The following is a 23,168-nucleotide window of genomic DNA, read 5'->3' as shown; positions in this document are numbered from 1 at the left end:
CCTAGGGGTGATTTTCCCTGAAGGAATCTAGAGAAAGAACAAGGGTAATTATTTAAGGTTCTTACCATCCCTAAGACACTCTGATTCTATGTTATAAAAATTACATTAGCAACACATGTAAATGCATCATTTGAAATGGCATAATTCCTATGTAGAAAGTTATGATAGTACTCACTTCCTATCTACATTTATAAAAAGCTAGAAATGGATTTATTATTTTCTGGTCACCTGTCTTGAGAAACAGACTTGTTATGAAGCAAACCAGGTAACAGAGGTTTCTCCTTTTAATCTGGATGAATTCTTAATCTGCCAATACTAAATCCTCTTAGTAGATAATACTGCAAACATGTAGTAGGCAAACTCATGCATGAAAGTTGAACTTAGAGTCACACCAAGAAAGTGGTCAGATAACTGATCAGTGCTTTTACTGCTATTCGCAACTACACACACAGAGGTTTAGAGTAGAGATGGTAGAGCTCGAGTCCAAAGAGTTGAAGATGAAAATGTGCCGCATCCATTAGAAAGTGTCCATTCAAGTCCACAGCAAATCAGTGTGCAAAATACCGAATCCAGTCCTTGAGTGCAGAGGTCCCATGGAAAAATAAGCATTTGTTTCTGAAAAGTAGTTTTGGATTCTTCAATTTGGTATATTGTAAAGTCTATATGTCAGTTTTTGAAGCGTTAAGCTCTCCATGAAAGTCTCTATTATTTATTTTATCCTTCCCTCTGTAGAAATTAGATTGTTATTTTTAAAAACATTATTTAAAACAAAACTATCATCAACTTACAACAAGGTGGTGGCGACTTGTCACCTGAGAAGCCATGACACTCACCAGTTCCCTTTAAAAAAATATGGGGGAAATGCACAAAGAGCACTTCAGCTAGAAAAACAAAAAGCCATTATTATTCAGGGCTATTTGGTTGGGGAATGCCAAATTCCCATTAAGTGAAAAATCAATTTTAAAACATTTGAAAAGTAAAATAATAATAATAACAACAATAGTCAGGTAGGTAGATTTTGGATGGGATAGAAACCTGCACAGAAGGACATTTTCTGTATTTGCCTTGGCTTTGCAGCCCAACTCCAATACGAGTGCGCTCTAGCGCACATACGTTTATTGCCTTAATTGAAGATGTTCACAGTGGCTTAGTCCTAGTATCCAGCTGAAGAGCCTTGCCAGACAGTCTTTAAAGGACCTTCCCTGTGAATTTTCTTCTTGAACATTCTCAATAGGTTGAATTTGGGACACCTACAAAATGGGTTTTGTTCGTTATTTAAATGCTTATTTAACACGGACTTATTGACTTGGACAAAGTACTAGTTTACTTCAAGTTTATGTTGTTATATTATTAGACCAAATGCTGAGGTTAAATACTGTTCCAGTTTCTTTCTTTCAAGATGACTATAAACAGCTTTTGTGTTTTAATAGGTGGTTGCCAGCACTGGGCTTAGGTTTTTAACCCTAAACATAAAAGGAGATCTGTGCATACAACGCATTTAGTTCAGTGATTTCTGTCTTGGGCTCTATTGGTGAGGAAGCTGTGTGGTACAGTGGACTTGCTGCCATGTAGTGTGAATGTCAAGTGTGGAAAGGTGGGCTCCATAACGATTGAAATGTTCACAAGCAATTTAAACTTTCAGAGACCCAGCTTTCTCATCAGTGAAATGGAAATAATACTATCTATTAGAATGGATTCTTGTTGAGATTAAGTAAGATTATATGCACTGAAGTCCTTGTCTCTAGTCAAACATCTCTAATTGTCTCCAAAGGTAGGTCAACAAGATAAAAAATAAAAGAAAAAAGAGAAGGAAAAAGTACAAAGAGAAAGAAAGCAATATATGTACCTTGTAACTGGTTAGAATTTCACAATGCTATTGTCTACAATTCTAACATCTGCACAGACTTTAAAACCAAATGTTTCTTGTAAGATTGGTGCAAACTCATTCTGTGGCGAAACCCACTATGTCTTCTGGAGAAACATTCATCTTTGATTACAAAGTGCTGCCCAAGACCCTGCTTGTGTAACAGAATACGCAGTATTTTCCCCCCAAAATGGAAAATATTTTGAAGCCTGAAGAAACCTAGCACCGAGGTGTGGGATAAGGAATCAGGGTCCTGTAGTAACCAGCGTTCTGGTGCTATAGAGATGCAGCCTACATTTTATGAGGGGAGGCTAGATGAAGGCCATACTCCTAAATATTGGCCCTCCATATTTTGCTAGTTGCTTCCTTTGTTCACTGTGTCCTTTGAGGAAGACAAAGTGCTCAAGAGAGAGGAGGAGTCAAAGGAGTCATGCTTGGAGTGTGTGCTCTAGGACCCTATGTTGTCACATTCAGTTTTCCCCCTGGTAGATTGTGAAGCTGGTATTTTCAGTGAAAGAGAAACAATGTTAGGTCCGCCTGAGAAGAAATTCTAGAGAACTTCAAATTTAGGCTGTGAAACAGATTGAAAAATTCATGTTCAACAATTTCATGTTTTAAGAAGTTGGGGAGATGAAGTCATAAAAGCTGATATGTGGTAAAACCAAAGTTCTCTTGGGAAGGAAGATTGTTTTGAACTATTTCTTCCTTTACTGTGGTTCTCTGATCAGTTCAGAGTTTTACATTAGCTCAGAGTTTTGTTTCTATTCAGGAATTTCTTTTTTGTACTCTCTGGAGACAGGGGCTAAAAGCTACATTCTGAGAGAATAGTTGGTCTCCAGACAAAGCAGAACTCTCTAGGTGGCCTTCACTGATAAGCTAATTAAACCAGAGGCAGGCCGGGTTTTTATGGGAGCATTAGCTATAGATCTTATGAAGTATTTCCAAGCCCTGAGGAGCCAAGGATATAAGGCTCTTCACGATGAATGTTTAGGAGCACAAGTTCTCTATCTTGGCTGCATGCTAGAGTCACCTGGGGGCTTTAAAAAAATACTGACACAACACCAGAGACTTGGATTTAATTGGTCTGAGGCATGGCCTGGTCAATGGTAGTTTTAAAGGCTCTCCAGACGACTCTAATGGGTAGTCAATATTGAAAACTACTGTTTCAGAAGGTCTGCAGCCCTAGCTGGGTCCAGGCCAACGGCTGGCTCTGGATCCACATCACCTGAGGTGGCTGATACACTACAGATTCCCAGGCCTGAGCTTGCCTAAGTCTACTGGATCAGAATCTCTGGGCATGTATCCCAGAATTGTGCTCTTTGTGCAAATGCTTTAAGTGAAGGATTCCATTTTATACCACTCTTAGAACCACTGCCTGAAAGGGTAGTAGAGTGATTGGTTAGCAATGTAAACACTGTCAGGTATATAAAATAAATTATTTTAAAAAAATGCTACCCATCCCGGGGCGCCTGGGTGACTCAGTCATTAAGCGGCTGCCTTCGTCTCAGGTCATGATCCCCAGGTCCTGGGATGGAGCCCCGCATCCGGGCTCCCTGCTCAGCGGGAAGCCTGCTTCTCCCTCTCCCACTCCCCGTGCTTGTGTTCCCTCTCTCCCTGTGTCTCTCTCTGTCAAATAAATAAATAAAATCTTAAAAAAAATTGCTACCATTCCTCTGGTAGAAAGAGCACTGCCTTGAAATGCAGTAATCCTGAATGACTCTCCCCAAAATAAAATCACTGTGTTCAAAAATTTCTGGGAATAATTGTACATTATATTTCTTGCTTAGAGCGACACGGTGTATAAAGTTGTTGAGATCCACAGCAAAGACTTGGTCTTACTGTAACTCAGATTTTCCCAGCACAGCGCCATGAAGCTCCATGTGAGTCTATTAATATTAATGGGCTTACCTACTTGGTGGATGTGGGTATCCATGTTCTCCATCTGTATTTTCTTATCTTCCCTAACTCTAATGACCTGTGCTCTCCACTTATAGCACACAGTCAAGACTATTTTCCCAACCATCAACCACATCAGAAGGGTAAAACCCCAACTTACCTCCTGAGTAATGCAAGGTTCCTTTGGCCATTTTTGAAATTTCCCAACCACTAATCTGTTCGTCTGCTGCAGCCCATCTTTCCCCTTCCAGAATCTATTTCTTCTACCTTCATTCTGGACCCCACCCGAACACTCTTTAATGGCACCCCCGAGTTTCTTGCCTCCATGCACTCATCTCGCCTGCCAAACAAAATCTTCATGAAAGCTGTTTCCTCCATCTGGAACATTCTTCATCTCCTCCTCACTGGGCTAACAGTCCTTCGGAAGTCCCCTTAGAGGCTGCTGCAAGCATTGCTAAGTTTGGGTAGGTCTCCCTTTATGCCCTCCTGCAGCATAGCCATCACCACCATGTTCTATATTGGCTTGTAAGACTTTTGCTATCTCCACTAGGCTACAAGCTCAAGAGCTCTGGGAAATGTACCAGAGTGCTTCTTATTTGGTATTGGTTACGTGTCTCATACATTACAAATCTAACTGTAAATAAAATTTAACTATTTATAACTAATGATGATAAGAAAGGGAACTCTTCTATAAATTGTACCCAGGCCTTGTTTTATACTGGTATTTTAATCTACCCACCCAATTAGATTCCTATTTATTTCATTTCTCTTTAACTTTTTAAAATGCTTTAGATTTGCTAACGAAACACCCCAATGCCACTTGACAGAAGAATCAGAGGACAGAAGAATGGATCAAGTGCATGACAAATTCCTGTGTAACGAGGAGCTGATTAAAACTCATTTTAAAACTTCCCTTCTTCGAGATCACATGTTGTGTTGAGAACTGGGTGTTATATGTAAGTGATGTAGCACTAAATTCTACTCCGAAACCAACAGTACACTGTATGTTAAGTAACTAGAATTTAAATAAAAATTTGAAAAAAAGATAAAAATTTAAAATAAATAAATAAATAAATAAAACTTGCTTATTTTCACCAAAATCTAGATGAGCTACATCCAGATTAATTTCAGAAAAATTCAAAACCGTAAGTACCATAAAGCTATGACACAGACACTTTGGACAATTTCTGTAAAGGTAGATACACCTTTGTCATAAAACCACTATCCTTATTCTTAGGTATTTAACAGAGATTTAGGAAAATATTATGTACACAAAAACCGGTACCTAAATTTTTATATCAGCTTTAATCATAATTATGAAAACCTCAAATGTCCTTCAACTGGTGAATGGATTAAAAAATCGTGATACATACATGACAGAATGCTACTCAGCAACAAAAAGGGGAAAAAAAAAAAAAAACCCCACTGATGTAGGTTATAATACGAATGAATCTCAAATGCATTACACCAAGTGAAAGAAGTCAGACTCTAAAGGCTACATACTATGGGAGCCCATTTATACAACATTCTGGGAAAAGCAAAACCACAGGAACAGAAAACAGATTAGTGTTTGTAGGGGTTGGGGGTTCAAGGAAGGGTTTGACCACCAAGGAAAAGGAAGGAACATTTTAGGGTGATGGAAATGTTCTATAACTTGATTATGGTGATGACTGTATGATGGCATGTACTTGACAAAACTCGTAAAACTAGATGCTAAACAAAGAGAATTTTATAGGATGTAAAGAATGTCTTTAATAACCCCCCCCAATATTGAGACCATTAGCTACAATATGAACTGGAATTTGGTTTGTCAATTATTGAATTATTGCTTCCATATTTCATTGTTTCAAAAGAAAATATAAATGTATAAGAGGATATTTAAGAGATATGAATTAAATGAGGTACTACACTTATTTTTAACATATAAAATTGGTGAAGATTATTAAAAATAATGTTCTCCATTGTTGGAGAGGACATAAAGATAAGAAACACACCAACAGCCTGAAGAGCACTCACCCTTTTTTCAGCATTTCTACTTCTATGAATATGTCTTAAATTAATTATAATGGAACTTGAAAAGATACCTGCTTTAGAGATGTTTACCTTAGTATTGTTTATAACTGGGAAATTGGACGTGGAAAGAATCCTCTACGCCTTGAAAAGGTAATGGCTAATTTATATGAATTAGAATTTTTTCAATGTAATTATGTAATATCTTTTAGCCTAATGATTTTGAGTTTTAGCTCTGAAGTGATAAATACAAAACATTTGGAAATGGAAATGGAAAATGGAAAAAACGATTGTGTATTCTTGCTTCAGAACACAGACCAGGTGTGTGACCTTGGGCAAGTTACTTAACCTTTCTATGTCTCTTTATCTGTAAAAGAGAAATAGTAAGATATACTCAAATGCTTTCTATAAAAAAATAAAATAAGGGCATCTGGATGGCTCAGCTGGTTCAGAGTCTACCTTTGGCTCAGGTCATGATCTCAGGGTCCTCAGATCTAAACTGGAGTCAAGCTCCCTGCTCAGGGGGGAGTTTGCTTCTCTCTCTCCCTCTTCCCCTCCTCCTGGCTCTTACTCTCTCCTGCTCTCTATCTCAAAAAAAAAAAAAAAAAAAAAAAATCAACAAAATCTTTTAAAAAATACATAAATAAAATGATATTTTATGTGTGAAGTTCTTTGCAGGCACATATTAAGCTCTCCTAAAGATTAACTTTTACTCTTACACTTGATAGGCATATTATATTTATTGGTCTATAACCATATCTTTGATAATCTGTTGCTCGAGCACATATTATATTGCTCAAGGCTACAGAAAAGAACATCCAGGAAGATCCTGTATAAATCCAAATCCACACATACACTCATGGGGTCATCAAAGCTCCTTAAGAAAGTGTTTCTGGGGTGCCTGGGTGGCTCAGTGGGTTAAGCTTCTGCCTTTGGCTCAGGTTATGATCTCAGGGTCCTGGGATCGAGTCCCACATGGGGCTCTCTGCTCAGCAGGGAGCCTGCTTCCCCCTCTCTCTGCCTGCTTCTCTGCCTACTTGTGGTCTCTCTCTGTCAAATAAATAAATAAAATCCTAGAAAGAAAGAAAGAAAGAAAGAAAGAAAGAAAGAAAGAAAGAAAGAAAGGTGCCAGGGTCACCTGGGTGGCTCAGTCAGTTGTGTGTCCAACTCTTGATTTCGGGTCATGATGTACCCTCTCTCTCTCAAATAAAGAAATAAGACTTTTTAAAAAAAAGAAGAAAAAGAGGGGCACCTGGGTGGCTCAGTGGTTTAAAGCCTCTGCCTCCGGCTCGGGTCATGATCCCAGGGTTCTGGGATCGAGCCCCGCATCAGGCTCTCTGCTAGGCAGGAAGCCTGCTTCCTTCCCCCCCCGCCCCCGCCCCGTCCCCGCCTGCCTCTCTGCCTACTTGTGATCTCTGTCTGTCAAATAAATAAATAAAATCTTAAAAAAATAAATAAAAAAAGAAAAAGAAAAAGCATCCAGTGATTACTGTGGTGAGATATGGATACTTTCTATCTACTTCTGTTTTGCTTGCCAGACTTTCACATTTTAAACAATATACACAAATTACTCCTTTAATAGAAACAATGAAAAATCATGGGTGTTTGTGATGAGTTCACTGTTTATTTTCCTAGTTTTAGTAAAATAAAATTTTGCATTTTCTCTACAAAAAATGTTTATAGTGTCATGGTGCTCCTGATTGATTTTGAAGGCCTCCGTAAGTATCTCTAGGACAGCCCACCACTCGGGAACAAATCTGAGACAAGAGGGGAATGAATGGGTGAGAGCAGTTTCCCATGCACAGCTACCTGTGTGTGCATCAGGAATCATTTTTAATCCATTATTGTTTTATTCTCTCCTTAACTGACGACTGCAGGAATCACATAATTTAAAGATGCAGTCATCAACCCTATATTTATTCACACAAATGAGATTAGGAAGCATGTTTATATTCAAAAGTAATTTACTTTGACACAGGGTATCAGAATGGATAAAAAAATACTTTTGAATATAAAAGATGCTTTTATAAAAGGCCATTTAGATAATTGAAAAAAAAATCTGGCTTTTATTCTTTGTGTCATATATTATGATTTATAAATAGTGTGGAAAAATAAACACTATATATATGGGAGCATAAATAGGAAAAATGACATATGGCAAAGTAATAACAGAATTCACTAGTTTTTCTAACCTAAAATGTTGATGCCTGTTGGAATTTTTAAGCTTCCATTCTCAATTGACATTTTTTAAGCAAAATTAAATTAAGCAAACAAGAACAGAGTACAGCATGTAAACACTCATTTACTTCAAATATTTTTCATAAGTGCTCAAAGCTTAGATTGAGGAAAAAAATGCCTAAAATATGAATATATTTAGTTTCACTAACTATTCCAATATCTGGTCACTAATAAAGTTGTTTTGACAAGGTCCTATATAACATTTATATTACAGTTTAACAGTTCTGTAAAACAAAGATTTGCATTATAGAAAAGCAACTAAATCTTAAATAGATTGCCATAGTTATTCATGCACAGCATTCTGAAACCTCAAAGGAATTTATCACAGGGAGCACAGTAATGTATAATCATATTTGTCTTGGCAAGAAACCACTGGATTGTTTCATTATTGCTATGACACTAATGTATGCAATATTTTATACTATAATATTTTCTGCCACATGTGCTATATATGACATTGACAATCTGTATTAACTTTTAAGTCCATGAAATGTATCTATTGGGGTTTCCTAGTCTGAGATAAGATGAAAATCCTGTTAAGGGAATCATATTATCACAGGAGGGAACTAATTTGTGTTAACCACCTACAGTGTGCAAAAAAGTTTATTTGTGATCTGTTAATCCCAACAGTTACCCAACAAAGGAATCATTATTGTACCAGTTTCTCAGGTAAGGAGGAGTAATTTGTTTAATCCCACCTAACTATTATTTTGGCAAAATAGGCTTCAAACTCAGGATTTCCAGCTGCAAAAGCCTGGCTCTTCAATCATCCCCACCCCAACTCTGCCTTAATTTCAGCTCGAGCTTCTTCTTGACCCTTGTGATTTTATAATTGGCAAAACAGTAAATGTAAAGGTCAATGCATATACTTCTCTGGGTCATTGTGAATTCCCTTAGAATTTTCCTATGCCTATTATCTTCCTTTGCAGTAGCCATGGGAAGTAAACATGGTAATTTCCATCTGTATTAATACACACTCATTATGACATCTCTAGATTTTTGGAACTGTCATCACTGCTTACCACTTTCATTTATGTGATACTTCTGTTAATCAGGTTGTGCTTTTACACTATGAGCTTCTTGGTTAGTACACGTTGGTGAAGAGTTCCTTACCTAAAATACAAAACTGTATTCTTGTAAATTATCCCTACCATTATCTTCCCTTTTGTGTTGTTGGCAGAAGGGAATTCCCTTTGATTCACTTATGATCACTCATGATCATTAGATCATGTTAACCTAAGAAAAAATAATGCCTAGGTTTAGAAAGATACAAAATTATTTTCTCAAAAAGCATCTCTTATACCTGCTTATACTCACTAAGTTAACTCTCAAAATTATCCCAAATTAGCTGTGATTATAGTGACTTAACTGCCTTAATAAAACTATGTAGATATGAATTCTTAGATCAGAAATAGAACTTTTTCTATCACATCCCATCTATCTTCATAATTATTTAAGAATTTTTTTGTTCTTTTGCTAAAGTTTTCCTTAGATTTTCTGTATAGCATCAGTTACAATCAATAATGCATATGCGCACATGATTATTTGCATATGCTTACCTGTGCAAATGTGAATGCCAGCATTTTCCTTAGAGTGAGAATAAGCAGAGGGGAAAGGGAGAGGAAAAGGAGCAAAGTGCTCAGTGCTTTGCTGCTGTGATGAATGCAACTTGACTCAGGAGGATCCCTGGAAGGAATGTCAGTGTACTCCTTATTCATTAGTTATAGACAAAAGAAATCTCTGAGGACATAAGAGGGAAATGACACAGATGAAAGGTCAGCATGTTTCTGGGGGTGGGGGTAGGGGGACAGTTTTCTTAGTGACAGCCTGGCTAGCAGTTAGCCCTTTTCCACTGTAAATCATTGGAATAGTTAGATAACCCCTGCTATAGACTGAATGTTCAATGTTGAAACCTAATCCCCAGTGTGATGGTGTTTGGAAGTAAGGTCTTTGGGGGTGGGGTGGGGGCGTTATTAGGTCATGAGGGTGGGACCCTCATGAATGGGACCAGTGCCTTATAAAAAAGACCCCAGAGCGCTCCCTCACTCTTTCTGCCATGTGTGAACACTGGAAACGGGTCCTCGTCAAGCACTAAGTTTGCTGACATCTTGATCTTGAACTTCTCAGGTGCTAGATCTTTGAGAAATGAATTTCTTTTGTTGATTAGCCCCCCAGTCTATGGTACTTTGTATAGCAGACTGAACAGACTAAGGCAACTCCTTTGATCAGAATCAGCATCTGACTGAATCAGACCTCGCGAAAGGATCCCTGGCCAGTCAAAATGACATGACATGCCTCTATTGAGATCTAGTCTATGTCATCTTTATCATTTATCTGTATTTTTATAATAACCTTGCAGATTGGCTTTTGTTTTGCTCCACTGCTATTCTCCTTTAATTCATTCTTCATTCTAAACATTCCACTTTCTTTCTTAAACTACTTGATGGCTCCCCACTGCTTACAGGGTAAGAACCAACTTTGTAAGCATCCCATAAAAGGCTCTTCATGAATTTTCATCAAAAGCGACAGAAACTTTGAAAAGATAAACAATATTGACAAACCTTTAGCTAGACTTGCCAAGAAAAAAAAGGAGAGGGCTCAAATAAAATCAGAAGTGAAAGAGATGTTTTAACTGATACCACAAAAATACAATGGATCATAAGGGACTCCTATGAACAACTGAACACCAATAAATTGAATAACCTAAAATAAATGGATAAACTCCTAGAAACATACAACCTTCCAAGACTGAATGATGAAGAGATAGAAAATCTTACTAGTAAGGAGATTAAATCAGTAAACTTCTTACCTCCCCCACAAAAAAAGTTTAGGGCCAGAATGCTTCACAGGTGAATTCTAGCAAACAGTTTAAAAAGATTACCAATTCTTCTCAAACTCCAAAAAAACAGAAGAGGGAAGAACACTTCCAAACATACTTTGCAAGGCCAGCATTACATTCTGATACCAAAACCAAAAAGGATACCAAAGGAAAAGAAAACTAGAGGTCAATATCCCTGATGAACATGGATGCAGAAATCCTCAACACAATCTTAGCAAACCAATTTTAACAACACATTACAAGGATAATTCAGCACAATCAAGTTGGGTTTATTCCAGGGATGCAAGGATTGTTCAATATCCACAAGTCAATCAGTGTGATATACCACATTAACAAAATGAAAGATAAAAATCATATCATAATCTCAATAGATATGTAAAAAGCATTTGGCAAAATTAGACATCAATTTATGATAAAAATTCTCAACAAAGTGGATATAGAGTGAACCCATCTAAATATAATAAAGGCCATATATGAAAAGCCCATAGCTAACATCATACTCAATGGAGAAAAGCTAAAAACTTTTCCTCTAAGATCAGGGACAAGATGAGGATGCCACTGTGACCACTTTCATTCAACATAGTATTGGAAGTCTTAGCTAGGGTGATTAGGGAAAAAAAAAAAAAAAGAAGAAGAAGAAGAAGAAAATTTAAAAAAAAAAAAGGAAAAGAAACCAAAAGGCACTCAAATTGAAAAAGAAGAAGTAAAACTTTCACTATTTGCAGATGACATAATGTCATATATAGAAAAACCCAAAGAACCCACCAAAAAACCTCTTAGGACTAATAAATTCAGTAAGATTGCAATATACAAAAATTCATTGCATTGCTATATACTAATAACAAAAAATTAAGAAACAATTATACTTACAATTGTATCAAAAAGAATACAATACTTGGGATTAAAGTTGATCAAGGAGGGAAAAACCTATACACTGAAAACTGTAAGATGCTGATGAAAGAAACTGAAGAAAACAGAAATAAATGAAAGGATATTCCATGTTCATGGATTAGAAGATCAATACTGTTAAAATACCCATACTACCCAAAACGATTTCCAGATTCAGTGCAGTCCTTATCAAAATTCCATTTAAAAAATATTTTATTTATTTATTTGAGAGAGGGAGAGAAAGCACGAGTAGAGAGAGAGGGGAGCAGCAAGAGAGGGAGAGAGAGGTAGACTCCCTGCTGAGCAGGGAGCCTGACAAGGGACTCAATCCCCAGATCCTGAGATCATGATCTGTTCATAAGGCAGGTGCTTAACTGACTGAACCACCCAGGCATCCCCTTATCAAAATTCCAATGAAATTTTTCACAGAAACAGAACAAACAATCCCAAAATTTGTATGGAAACACAAGATTCTGAGTGGCCAAAGCAATCTTGAGAAAGAACAAAGGTGGAGGTATCACACTCTCTGGTTTTAAACTATATTTAAAAAAAAAACTATTGGGATGCCTGTGTGGCTCAGTGGGTTAAGCTGATGCCATCAGCTCAGGTCATGATCCCAAGGTCCTGGGATCGAGTCCTGCATTGGGATCCTTGCTGAGCAGGGAGCCTGCTTCTCTCTCCGCCTCTGCCTGCCTCTCTGCCTGCTTGTGTGCTCTCTCTCTCTCTTCCTCTCTGACAAATAAATAAATAAAATCTTTTAAAAAAAACCCCAAAAAACAAAAAACAATACTATAGTAATCAAAATAGTATGGTATTAGCACAGAAATGGATACATATCAATAGCACAGTGTGGAGAGCCCAAAAATAAACACATGAACATATGGTCAATTCATTTATGATAAAGGAGGCAAGAATATGCAATAAGGAAAAGACAGTCTCTTTAGGAAATAGTGCTGTAAAACTGGGCAGCCACACGTAAAAGTAAAAGAATGAAACTGGATCAATATCTTACACCATACACAAAAATTAACTCAAAATGGATGTAAGAGTTGAACGTAAGACCCGAAACCATAAAACTTCTAGAAGAAAACATAAGCAGTAAGCTCTTTGACACAAGTCTTGGTGATGATTTTTTGGATCTGACTCCAAGAGCAAAACCAACAAAAGCAAAAATAAATAAGTAGAATGACATTAAACTAAAAATGTTCTGCACTGCAAAAGAAACCATCAACAAAACAAAAAGACAACCTATTGAATGGGAAAAAATATTTGCAAATCATATATCAGATAAGAGGTTAATATCCAAAATTTGTAAAGAAATCATATAACTCAACACCAAAAATAACAACCTGATGGAAAGAAAGGGCAGAAAATCTGAATTTTATTTTTTCAAAAGAAGACGTACAAATGTCCAACAGTACATGAAAAGATGCTCACCATCACTAAGTATCTGAGAAATTCTATTCAAAACCACATTGAGCTATTACTTCACACCTGTTAGAATGGCTATTATCAAAAGACAAGAAATAATAAGTGTTGACAAAAATGTGGAGAAAAGAGAACAGTTGTGCACTGTTAGTGGGAATGCAAATTGGTGCAACCACTAGAGAAAACAGTAGGAATGTTCCTCAGAAACTTAAAAATTGAACTACCAATCCGGCATTTTCCCTTCCAGGTATTTACCTGAAAGAAATTAAAACAGTACAACTCGAAAAGATATATGCACTCCCATAGTCACTGCCACATTATTTATACAGATATGGAAACAATCTAAATGTCCATTGACAGATGAGTGGATAAAGAAGATGTGATAAATATATATACAACAAACTATTGTTTAACCATCAATAAGAAAAAAATCTTACCATTCGCAACAATATGGATAGACCTTGAGGGCACTATGTTAAGTAACATAAGTTATACAAGGAAAGACAAATACCATATGATCTCATTTATATGTGGGATCTGAAAAAACAAAACAAAACTCATATATACAGAGAACAGATCAGTAATTGCCAGAGGCAAGGGGTGGTGGCTGGGCAAAATGGGTGAAGGGAGTTAAAAGGTAGAAACTTCTAGTTATAAAATAAGTCATGAGGACATAAAATACAGTATGATGACCATAAATAATGTGTTCATCATAAGAAAAGAATTGTAACTACACGGTGGCAGGTGTTAACGCATTGTGGTGATCATTCTGGGATATATACAAGTATCGCATCATTGTGTTTACACCTGAATGTACTATAATGTTATATGTCATAAACATATAAACATATAAACATAAAAGAAAGAAAAAAGGAAAAACAAACAAAAGGGTAAAAAGGGAAAAAGGTGACAGGGAATACTTTCCATATATTTATTCCCATTTGCATTTGATCTCTAATAATCTGCATATTTATGAACTTTGCCCATATTTCAGTTAGGGTGTTTCCTATATTAGAGACATCAAACTTTTGACACATGTGTTGCTGATATTTTATATTTTGTTACTGGATTTTATATGTTGTTTTTAATTACTTTTGATACCTTTTTAAAATGCTTCAATGTATATTTTTCTAGTTAGCAATGTCAAGAACAAAACAGTGACATTAAGTCCCTCCTTTATAAAATCTGAAAATTATCATAATTTTACTTTTGTTGGTATTATCTTAGATGTCTGCCTCATTTTGTCATTGTTATATTATTTTCTTTTTTTAATATATCTTCTCTTTAAATAAATTGTATAATTTGTTTTTGTTACTGTATTTTCCATAGCCAATTCTAATTAATTCTTATGTAAGTGGTTACCATTCTTTCTGCCAATTCATTCATATCATGACTTTGACAATTTGAAAGCTACAGACTGGGATACTTGGATGATTCAGTTGGTTAAGTGTCTGCCTTTGGCTCAGGTCATGATCACAGGGCCCTGGGATCGAGTCCCACACTGGGCTCCTTGCTCTGTGAGGAGGCTGATTCTCCTTCTGGCTGCCTCTCTCTGACAAATAAATAAAACTTTTGAAAGCTCTGGATAATGGTATGTTGCTCAGTTAGCTGGTAAGCATCTTCTGGTAACATTTCATGAGGAACATGATTCCTGAATTCTTGGATATCTGATATTTTATGGTTATCTTAATACTTAAATGACCTTTTCAGTGGGAATAAAATTCTTATATAACAAACTTTTTCTTTGAAAATTCTGAAGACATTACTCCTTTCTATTCTGGCATCTACTATGATGGAGAGAGACATGTGAAGCCAGTATGCTGTCAATCTTGGATCAGTAAACTACGTTTTCAGCCTTGGTGTATGTGTCAGTTTTCACTAGGTATACCATATTATAACCTCGAAAGCATAGTGGCTTCCCACAACAAATAAGTATTTCTCTCTCATCCCACATGTTGGTGGTCAGGTTCTATAGATCTGCTCCAGCCTACTGGCTGGGTGCTCTTCTGCTTCCTGTGTATTCTCATTCTGGGGTACAGACCAAGGGAGCAGCCCCTATTTGGAACATGGACTTTTCCTGGAAAATGGCCCAGGAGCAATAAAGTTGGCAAAAACTCTTGATGTCTCTACAAGTTTCTGATTGATGGGGCATAAATTAGGTTCATTCACATGTTATTGACCAAATCCAAAATAACTGGAGCAGGAAGGAGGTGGTTAATATTTGGGAACAATAATAACATCTCCCACAAAATTCATAGGACTCTATTTTTACTCTTTGAAATTTTGGTTTATTACTGGGATTCTACAGGATTTTAGCCAATTCTGCAACCTTGAACTTCTTTATTGGCAAAGAAACATTTTAATTGTCCTTTGGTGACATCTTTCAAACAGGATCAATTTGTATGATATTTAGTAGAAATGACTAAAATTTTACTCTATCTAGTTTTTACTCTTTATGACACAGCTATGAAAATATTAATTCTTACTTTACTCTTGCTAATATAAGGAACTGAAGATAATGAATATGAAAATGTCTCCATCTCCACTTCCCAGAAGGAGAGTCAGACTTTTGTTTCTTGGACTCCCAAGAGTAGTTAATAGTATCTTCGTGAATTTGGAGCCATCCCGAAGCCAGTGCCACCAAAGCCTTTGTCTGGGATACACGGGTCCTTGAAGGCAGGAGCCAGAAAAGGATGAGTCTGAAAGGAAATGGTGTAATCTATGAAGAAATCTGGTTCCCTGGGGCCTTTGTGGAGTGGGAACTTTGTGGATCCTATAAGTAAGAGGCACCTGCATAAGGCTTGTGTGCAGATTCTTAGGACAGATGGTACCCTGAATGGGGATGGCTGCAGGTGTGCCAAAGGAAGCTGGACCCTGGGCATGAGGGTATGAAGGCATGAAGGCATGGGAGCCACAGCAAAGGTCCCCATGCTCAGTTCCGCAGCGAAAAATAGACCAAACAGGCTTAAAAAGATCCTTTTAAATTCTTGTGACTCATAAGGAGGGAGCACAAGGAGAATCTTCCCAAGGGACTTTAGTAAATCCAAACATACTCGTAGCAAATACGAGGAAGCATAACCAGAACCTCCTAAGAGCATAATTGTAATTACACAGTTATTCAAGAATTACTCATTATAGAAAGAAAAAGAAAGAAATACAAAAGAAAGAGGAAAGGAAGGAAGGGAGAAAGGGCAGAAGAAAGGAAGAAAGGGGGGCACCTGGGTGGCTCAGTGGGTTAAAGCCTCTACTTTTGCCTCAGGTCATGATCCCAGGGTCCTGGGATCGAGCCTTGCATCAGGCTCTCTGCTGGGCAGGGATCCTGCTTCCTCCTCTCTCTCTGCCTGCCTCTCTGCCTGCTTGTGATCTCTGTCTGTCAAATAAATACAATAAAATATTAAAAAAAAAAAGAAAGGAAGAAAGGAAAGAACAAGGGAACAAAGGAAGGGAAAGAAAGAAAAGAAATCTCGTCCATTATCTCAGTTGCTTCCTTATGTTTAAGTGTTGCTTTCAATTGGTATCTAGTTTCTCTCTCTCTTTTTTTCTCTCTCATCTACATGCTCTTTTCTATCTTACTAGAGAGAAATAATCTTGTATGGTAATTTGCACAACTGGCTTCCTCATACACACATGTTATATATATATCAACTTAAAAAAAACACACACAAAAACTTTATGAGGCACCTGGGTGGTTCAGGCAGTTAAGTGCCTGACTCTTGGTTTTGGCTCAGGTCAGGATCTCAGGGTCCTGGGATCCGGCCCCACGACTTGACCCAAGAGCTCAAGGGCTCTGCAGGTACAGAGTCAGCTTGTGACTTGTTCCTCTCCCTCCCCCTCTGCTACTCCACCCCCTGGCTCATGGGCACATGGGTGAGCTCTCTCTAGTTCTCAAATAAATAAATAAAATTAAGACAAACAAACAAAAAACCTTTACAATATGTGTTAGAAAACTTTCCATGTCTTGATTTACCCCATCCATTTCAACTGTTCGATGGTAATAATGACTGGCAACGCTTAAGGGCTTTACGGGTTCCAGACCCTGTTCTGAGTGCTTTACTGTCAGCTTATTGAACTCTCACAACGTCCATTCTATGACTGAGAAAACTCACAGAGTATTTGAATAAGCTGCCCAAGGTCAAAATTGTCCCAAATTCTCAGCCAGTCTACCTCTCGAACCTGTGGTCTGAAACACCGCATTATTGGATTCCGTTACAGGAATGTAACATTGACTTATTTAATCATTCCCTACTGATACACAGTTAGACTTTTATGATTTGATATTACAAACAGCTGTAATGAAGTTACTGGTAACTTAAATATTTAGTGGACTATGAGATATGATGGGCCAGTTTCCATAGATGATTAATTCTTTTCATAAAACCAAATGTAATGAATGTTCAGATTTACTTAGCTTTCAGAAAAATCATGACTTTTCCTCATAAACTATGGTAATTAACTATACGACAAACTCCCTATAATTAAGGGATAAATTGCTGGCATAAAAATAAAGAACGCTGGCATGCTGTAATTTACTCTGTAGCTTACAGTTTATGAAACATGTACTTTGAACATAGGAGGTTATATAAGAACGTAACTTCTAAAAGAAACCCTCTGCCTTCTCCACACAAAACTGGCAAGCAGAAAATGATAGCTTGGCATGATACATCACGGTGCTCAAACTGCCGTCCAGGTCTGCACACCAGACTTTCATACTGGACTCTCTTTTTCTCCTCTGAGGGCCAGTTTCAAGAACCTAACACCACTCTCCAGTGATCAGTTACTAAGATCAAATACTGGGAAGAACTTTGCATTCACTTGTTTCCCATTGTGAACCTTGAAAAGCAAAGTATTTACTCCAAATACTCCACATTACAAAAGAAAGAGAAAGCCACTGTGGGCTTCCCTTAAGTGATGGCCTTCCTCCCTTTCTGGCTGATGAAGACAAGTACATGTCCTCTCAGCAACAGAGCTCCCCAGGGAAGCCTGAGATGTGTCCCCAGTAGCTTGATTCATGATCTTCGTGTGGTCTGGGTGACGCAGGATAGGACCCTGCACCATGCAGACAGCGTTCTGCCTGAAAACAGGACGAGAAGATCAGAGAGCAAAGTCGGAACTCAGCAAGGTGTGTGCCAATGCCCTTGGATGGGCAAAGGAGAGAACCCAATCAGATTTTATTCCCTAACTACCAAAGTAAAAACAGCACATGAATTTGCCATGAACAAAAAAATTAATGAAATTAATTGATGTACTGAAATTTTCTAGAGATTCTAATAGAATATCTTTGCTTTCATATTTTAAAACTCATTGTAAATAAGAATAAATTTGCCTAAATTCAAAAACAGGGATTTATAATCATTTTATATATAAAAGGATGGATGTAATGGTATATCAGGATATTTGGCAATGCTAGGAGGCTACTAAAGAACGCTTATACAAATAAATATGTCAAGAAAGAGAAGACAGTGATTATTGTTCGAGTTAACCTCAGAAGTGCATAAAATGAAGGCTAATTACTACCCTGACCACTGTCTTCAAAATATGCCTAATACCTCTTTCTAAATTCTGTTGCTTTCTATTATTTCTTGAGTTAAAAAAGATCTGATTTTGTACATATTATTCAGTTTTAAACAAAATACACGTATCTGGAAATATCACATTGTATAACTTTGCTGCTTATTGATGACGTGGACTTTCGCAAATTGCTTAGCTACTTGCGAGTTTAGTTTTCTTAACTGTACGATGGAGACACTTTGTGTAATCGGGCACCAGCGAAGCCACCGTGGAAAGGATATGAAAACAATTCAATGGTTCAGAGAGGAAAGAAGTTTCCTTCTTTTTCAGAACCATCGAGAGCATGTCTGCGGACTGCTCCCTGAGCTCATCCAGGAACTGAGGCTGTCAAAGTGGATCCGTCATCTTAAAAAGTTAAAAATTGCTTTCAGTCACACCTTTTCCACTTGATGAGAAGGGTGAGGACAGACAGAGACAAGAGTCCTCAAGGGATGAACCAGAGGCTGCACTGACCACTTCTGCTTACATCCCATTGGTCTAAACTTTGCTGCATGGTCACACCTACCTGCAGTGGTCACTGGGAGATACAGACTATGGCTGGGCGGTGGCGGATGTAGCTAACATTGGATTGGGGGATTCAGTTACTAAAAGGAAGAAGGGGAGAAGGGATATTGGGGGACTACAAGCAGCATTTGCCACTATAATGACACCTAGCTTTAAAACTGGTGCAAGAACAAAGTTACGCTTTCAGAGCATAGAGGTATATTTGTGGAATTTATGTGAGCAATCTGGATAGTACTTGACATATACTGAAAGAACATTAAACGGCAGATATTAATATTGTTATTATTATGATGAAGATTTAGTACCTCTTTCCTCACAATAATCTTGAATTCCCTCCACAGTATCATGGATAAGTGATACTTTAACTATTCTTTAATCCTTATAATAAAAGGATTTAAAAAAAAGAAAATTTCATGCTCCTAAGGAAGGCGTCTCATTTTGAGAAAGTTTTTCCTTCTTTCTAGACATTATTTGTCCTCTTACACCTTCTTTTCTTTCATCCCAATTGTAACCTCTGAGGTGCTGTTAGAACACATCGCATCACTCTGCCATACAACAGTCCTTCAGATATGTAGGGGATGTTATTTCTTCTTCCATGGGTTTTCTTTCTCTCTAATCATTTTTCATTCCTCCAACAGTTTTTCATAATCCATGACTTTCAGTCCACTCCCTGTCCTGGGCACATCCATTTGTACGTTTCACAAATATTTGAGCACTGACTCTTTTACCGATGCCCACCTCAAAACCATGTCACCAAGGGCAGAGCATGGTGTTCCATGGTAGTGGGAGCAGAGGAAACCATCAATCTCCTCATTCAGGATATTATTCTCCCTAAGTGGAACTTAAGATCATATAACTCTTGGCAGTTGTAACAGGCTGTTGACACATGCCAGATGGTAACCTATTCTACCCTCTGATCCATTTTCGTTTGTGTAGTTACCCTAGATGTACCCTATCTTCCATGAACTACTTTTTAAATCCAAATCCAGAACATTTGCTTTATTTCTAGTTGTTAATTGTATCTGATCTCTCAAGAACTTTTATTCTTTCAACCAATGTATTAATTATCCCTCACTGATTCATACCATCTAAGCTCCTGATAAGCATGTAATTGATCTCTTCATCTAACATACTGACTAAAATGTGGGTATAGACAGGGCTGATAGAAGCCTTTAATAACCCTCTGAGCAGTCATTGAACTAATTACAAATGGGCATTATTGCATCATCATTTAAGAAATACTACCTTCTCTAGTTCACAAGATAAGTTTGAGAAAAAAATCTCAGGAAATTTTTTGTTAAATACCTGGCTTCTGTGTTCATTGTCACGCCCAATGAAGCCTTGACCTGCCATTCAGAATGCTACGTGGTCTGGCTCCATTCCGCCCAACCTGATCCTCAGGACCTTCCTGACTAGGAGAGCACGATTGCCGTGATCTTTATATTAGGAGAGCATGCTGCCAGATCTTTATATAATGAGACTCAACAAAATTTATTGAGCCCTACTGTGTACTAGGCATTATTCTAAGCAGTTTCTCACATAAATAGAGGATGAGAAAAGTGGAATATATATGAAAAAAATGCATGTATTCTCAAATAAGACTACCTTATGATTTCACCCATGTGTGAGACCATGATTGCGCTATGTTCCTTATCTCAAAGTTATGGCAAAGTACAGAACATATTCCATATATACATACTCAGCTTTTAGCATGAGGTATTCAAAGAATTATTTTCAATGTGATATGCATTTTTCTAAGATGATGTCTTTAGTGACTAAATTCTTGCTAAATACCACATTAGATTCTAAATCTGTTTCAGTAAATCAAACATGACTGTGCAGGAACTCTCAGGAATGATTATTCATTTGCTCTAGATAACAATCACATTTGAGAATTTAAATTATGAATCACCTGTACAGATGTTACCTTTTCCAAGGGACTTTCTACTCGAGGAATGCTGATCATTGGCATCTGTGCCAGATTATCCATGTGTGTATGTTCATTTTCTGGTTGTCTTCCTTTGAAATTATTTACCACACACACAACCTAAAATTTCAGGAGAAAAATGCAGTTGAAGCAAAGCCACACTCCCTGTGACTATGACCCTTTTAAGTAGCTTAATAAATCTAATCACAGAAATAAAGTATTAAAATTACTTAAGTATTACATATATAACTTGACATCCAGGTTTATCTTACATAAATTTTAATAGTTATTCCAGTGCAAATGTGTTAGAGAAAGTGTATCAAATAATGTGTAGCTCAGTTAATAATGACAATTTCATTATTCCAAAATTTTCATTAAATTAGGTTGTAGTCAATGCTCAAACCAATCCTTATATAACATCATAGCCTTATAACAATTCGTAGCAAGCTAACCTTTCCCTAATGTGGCTAACCTACAACTTAATTTAAATGCTAATTATTTCCCGTTGCTTCAAGATCATTGCATTCATAATAAACCCTCTACAATTGGCACTTTCCAATTTAGTAGCATCCCTTTAATTAACCTAGTTTATTGTTTATTATTGTATCCCATGTATACTTGGCATTTCAACAATAGCTTACTGGGGCTACCAGCGAAATAGAAGACCTTTTGCAAAAGGAAATTGACCCTTGTTTCAATTGATTATATCGCACAGGTGACAGCATTTGAACTAAGCCAGAGGTTCTCATACTGCAGGTTACAGAAAAATAAAGGCCAGCACTGTTGAAAATGCAAGTTCCTAAGCCCTCCCCTAAAGATTCTGATTTTGTGGATGAAGGATAGGGCCTACAAGCTGCCACTTTTTTGAAATACATTCCAGAAGCGTCTGAAGCAGGTGAATAATTAAGAAATAGTGAATTAAGCAACACAGGAAAATTACTTGCTATTACTTGCTATATTAAGCAGTGGAGAAGATATTCCTGAGCCTTCTTTTTCTGGATTTACAGTCTATTATCAAGCCAAAATACAGAACTTACTTGCAGTTATAACCTAACATTCATTTTTTTTAAAGAATAAATGCTTAATATATAATTACACATTTACATTGTAGATTTTCACAAATGCTCTATTGGAAAGCCTTCTCTTTAGTAAGACTCATTACTGAATATTTTCAAAGGCCAATTAGATCTTGGTTATTCTCCAGTTTTTAAATAAAATTTATACATCTGCAAAATAATAACACGTACTATGAGACTTTATCTTAGAGAAAATATTGCCCTAGTTGCGGAATACTTATTATCCTTCCATTTCCACGAGTAAATACAGATCAGAAGCACAGATCAAAGCCTGATAATTTGACCCATCAACTTTATCATTGCCATCAAAATCTTTAAAGTAAGGGATGGTACAGGCTTAGGTACTTAATAATCCTAGCATCAAATGATGACCCTACAGAAGACTAACAGTGATTGTCCTATAAAAAGGGTCAGTAAATTTTGGCCATAAGGGGCACATAATACATATTTTTGGCTTTGCTGGCATACAATCTCTGTAGCAGCTGTTCAATTCTGGTATTTTGGTGTGAAAATAGCCATAGACAATTTGTAAATGAATGGGCATGTCAGTGTACCAATGCAACTTAAAAAAAAAAATAGATAGCATGCCAAATTTCACCTAAGGGCTATAGTTTGCCAACTGACCACTGCCCAGAGTACAAAGGATATAATCAAGAATTTTGGCCAAAAACAACATAACAAGTAAACAGTTTCCATAATCACTTCATGAAGTATACACACATATTTCCCTTTTCATTAATACTATAAATTAAGGAAAGGTTAGGCAGATGAAAAAATTGTGACAAATTCTTGTGAAGTAAAATTTGTTGAAATGAAGTAACTATGTACGTACATAGATGTATGGAAGTCATGAGATGAAGATGAGTTCATCTAGAGTTAATATGGGATTCTGAAATTAGTATAATTGCTTTCATATTATTTAGGTTTGGT

The 23,168-nt window shown here is 37.0% G+C and overlaps 1 protein-coding gene across 2 annotated transcripts in view; it reads right to left on the bottom strand.

Annotated features, from left to right (window-relative positions):
* The window catches only part of PLPPR5 (phospholipid phosphatase related 5), a 119,720-nt gene that overhangs the window by 12,454 nt on the left and 84,098 nt on the right, over positions 1-23,168 (bottom strand). The window contains exon 5 of one of the 2 annotated variants that reach the window (XM_045998047.1): positions 21,148-21,282. In XM_045998047.1, the coding sequence (XP_045854003.1) occupies positions 21,148-21,282 (135 nt within the window). The remainder of the gene's footprint in view (positions 1-21,147; positions 21,283-23,168) is intronic. The other variant, XM_045998125.1, reaches the window with a different exon arrangement.

Source organism: Meles meles, chromosome 1 (assembly GCF_922984935.1).
Source record: "Meles meles chromosome 1, mMelMel3.1 paternal haplotype, whole genome shotgun sequence".
Classification (NCBI taxonomy): domain Eukaryota; kingdom Metazoa; phylum Chordata; class Mammalia; order Carnivora; family Mustelidae; genus Meles; species Meles meles.
This window is presented reverse-complemented; position numbering and strand designations above follow the sequence as displayed.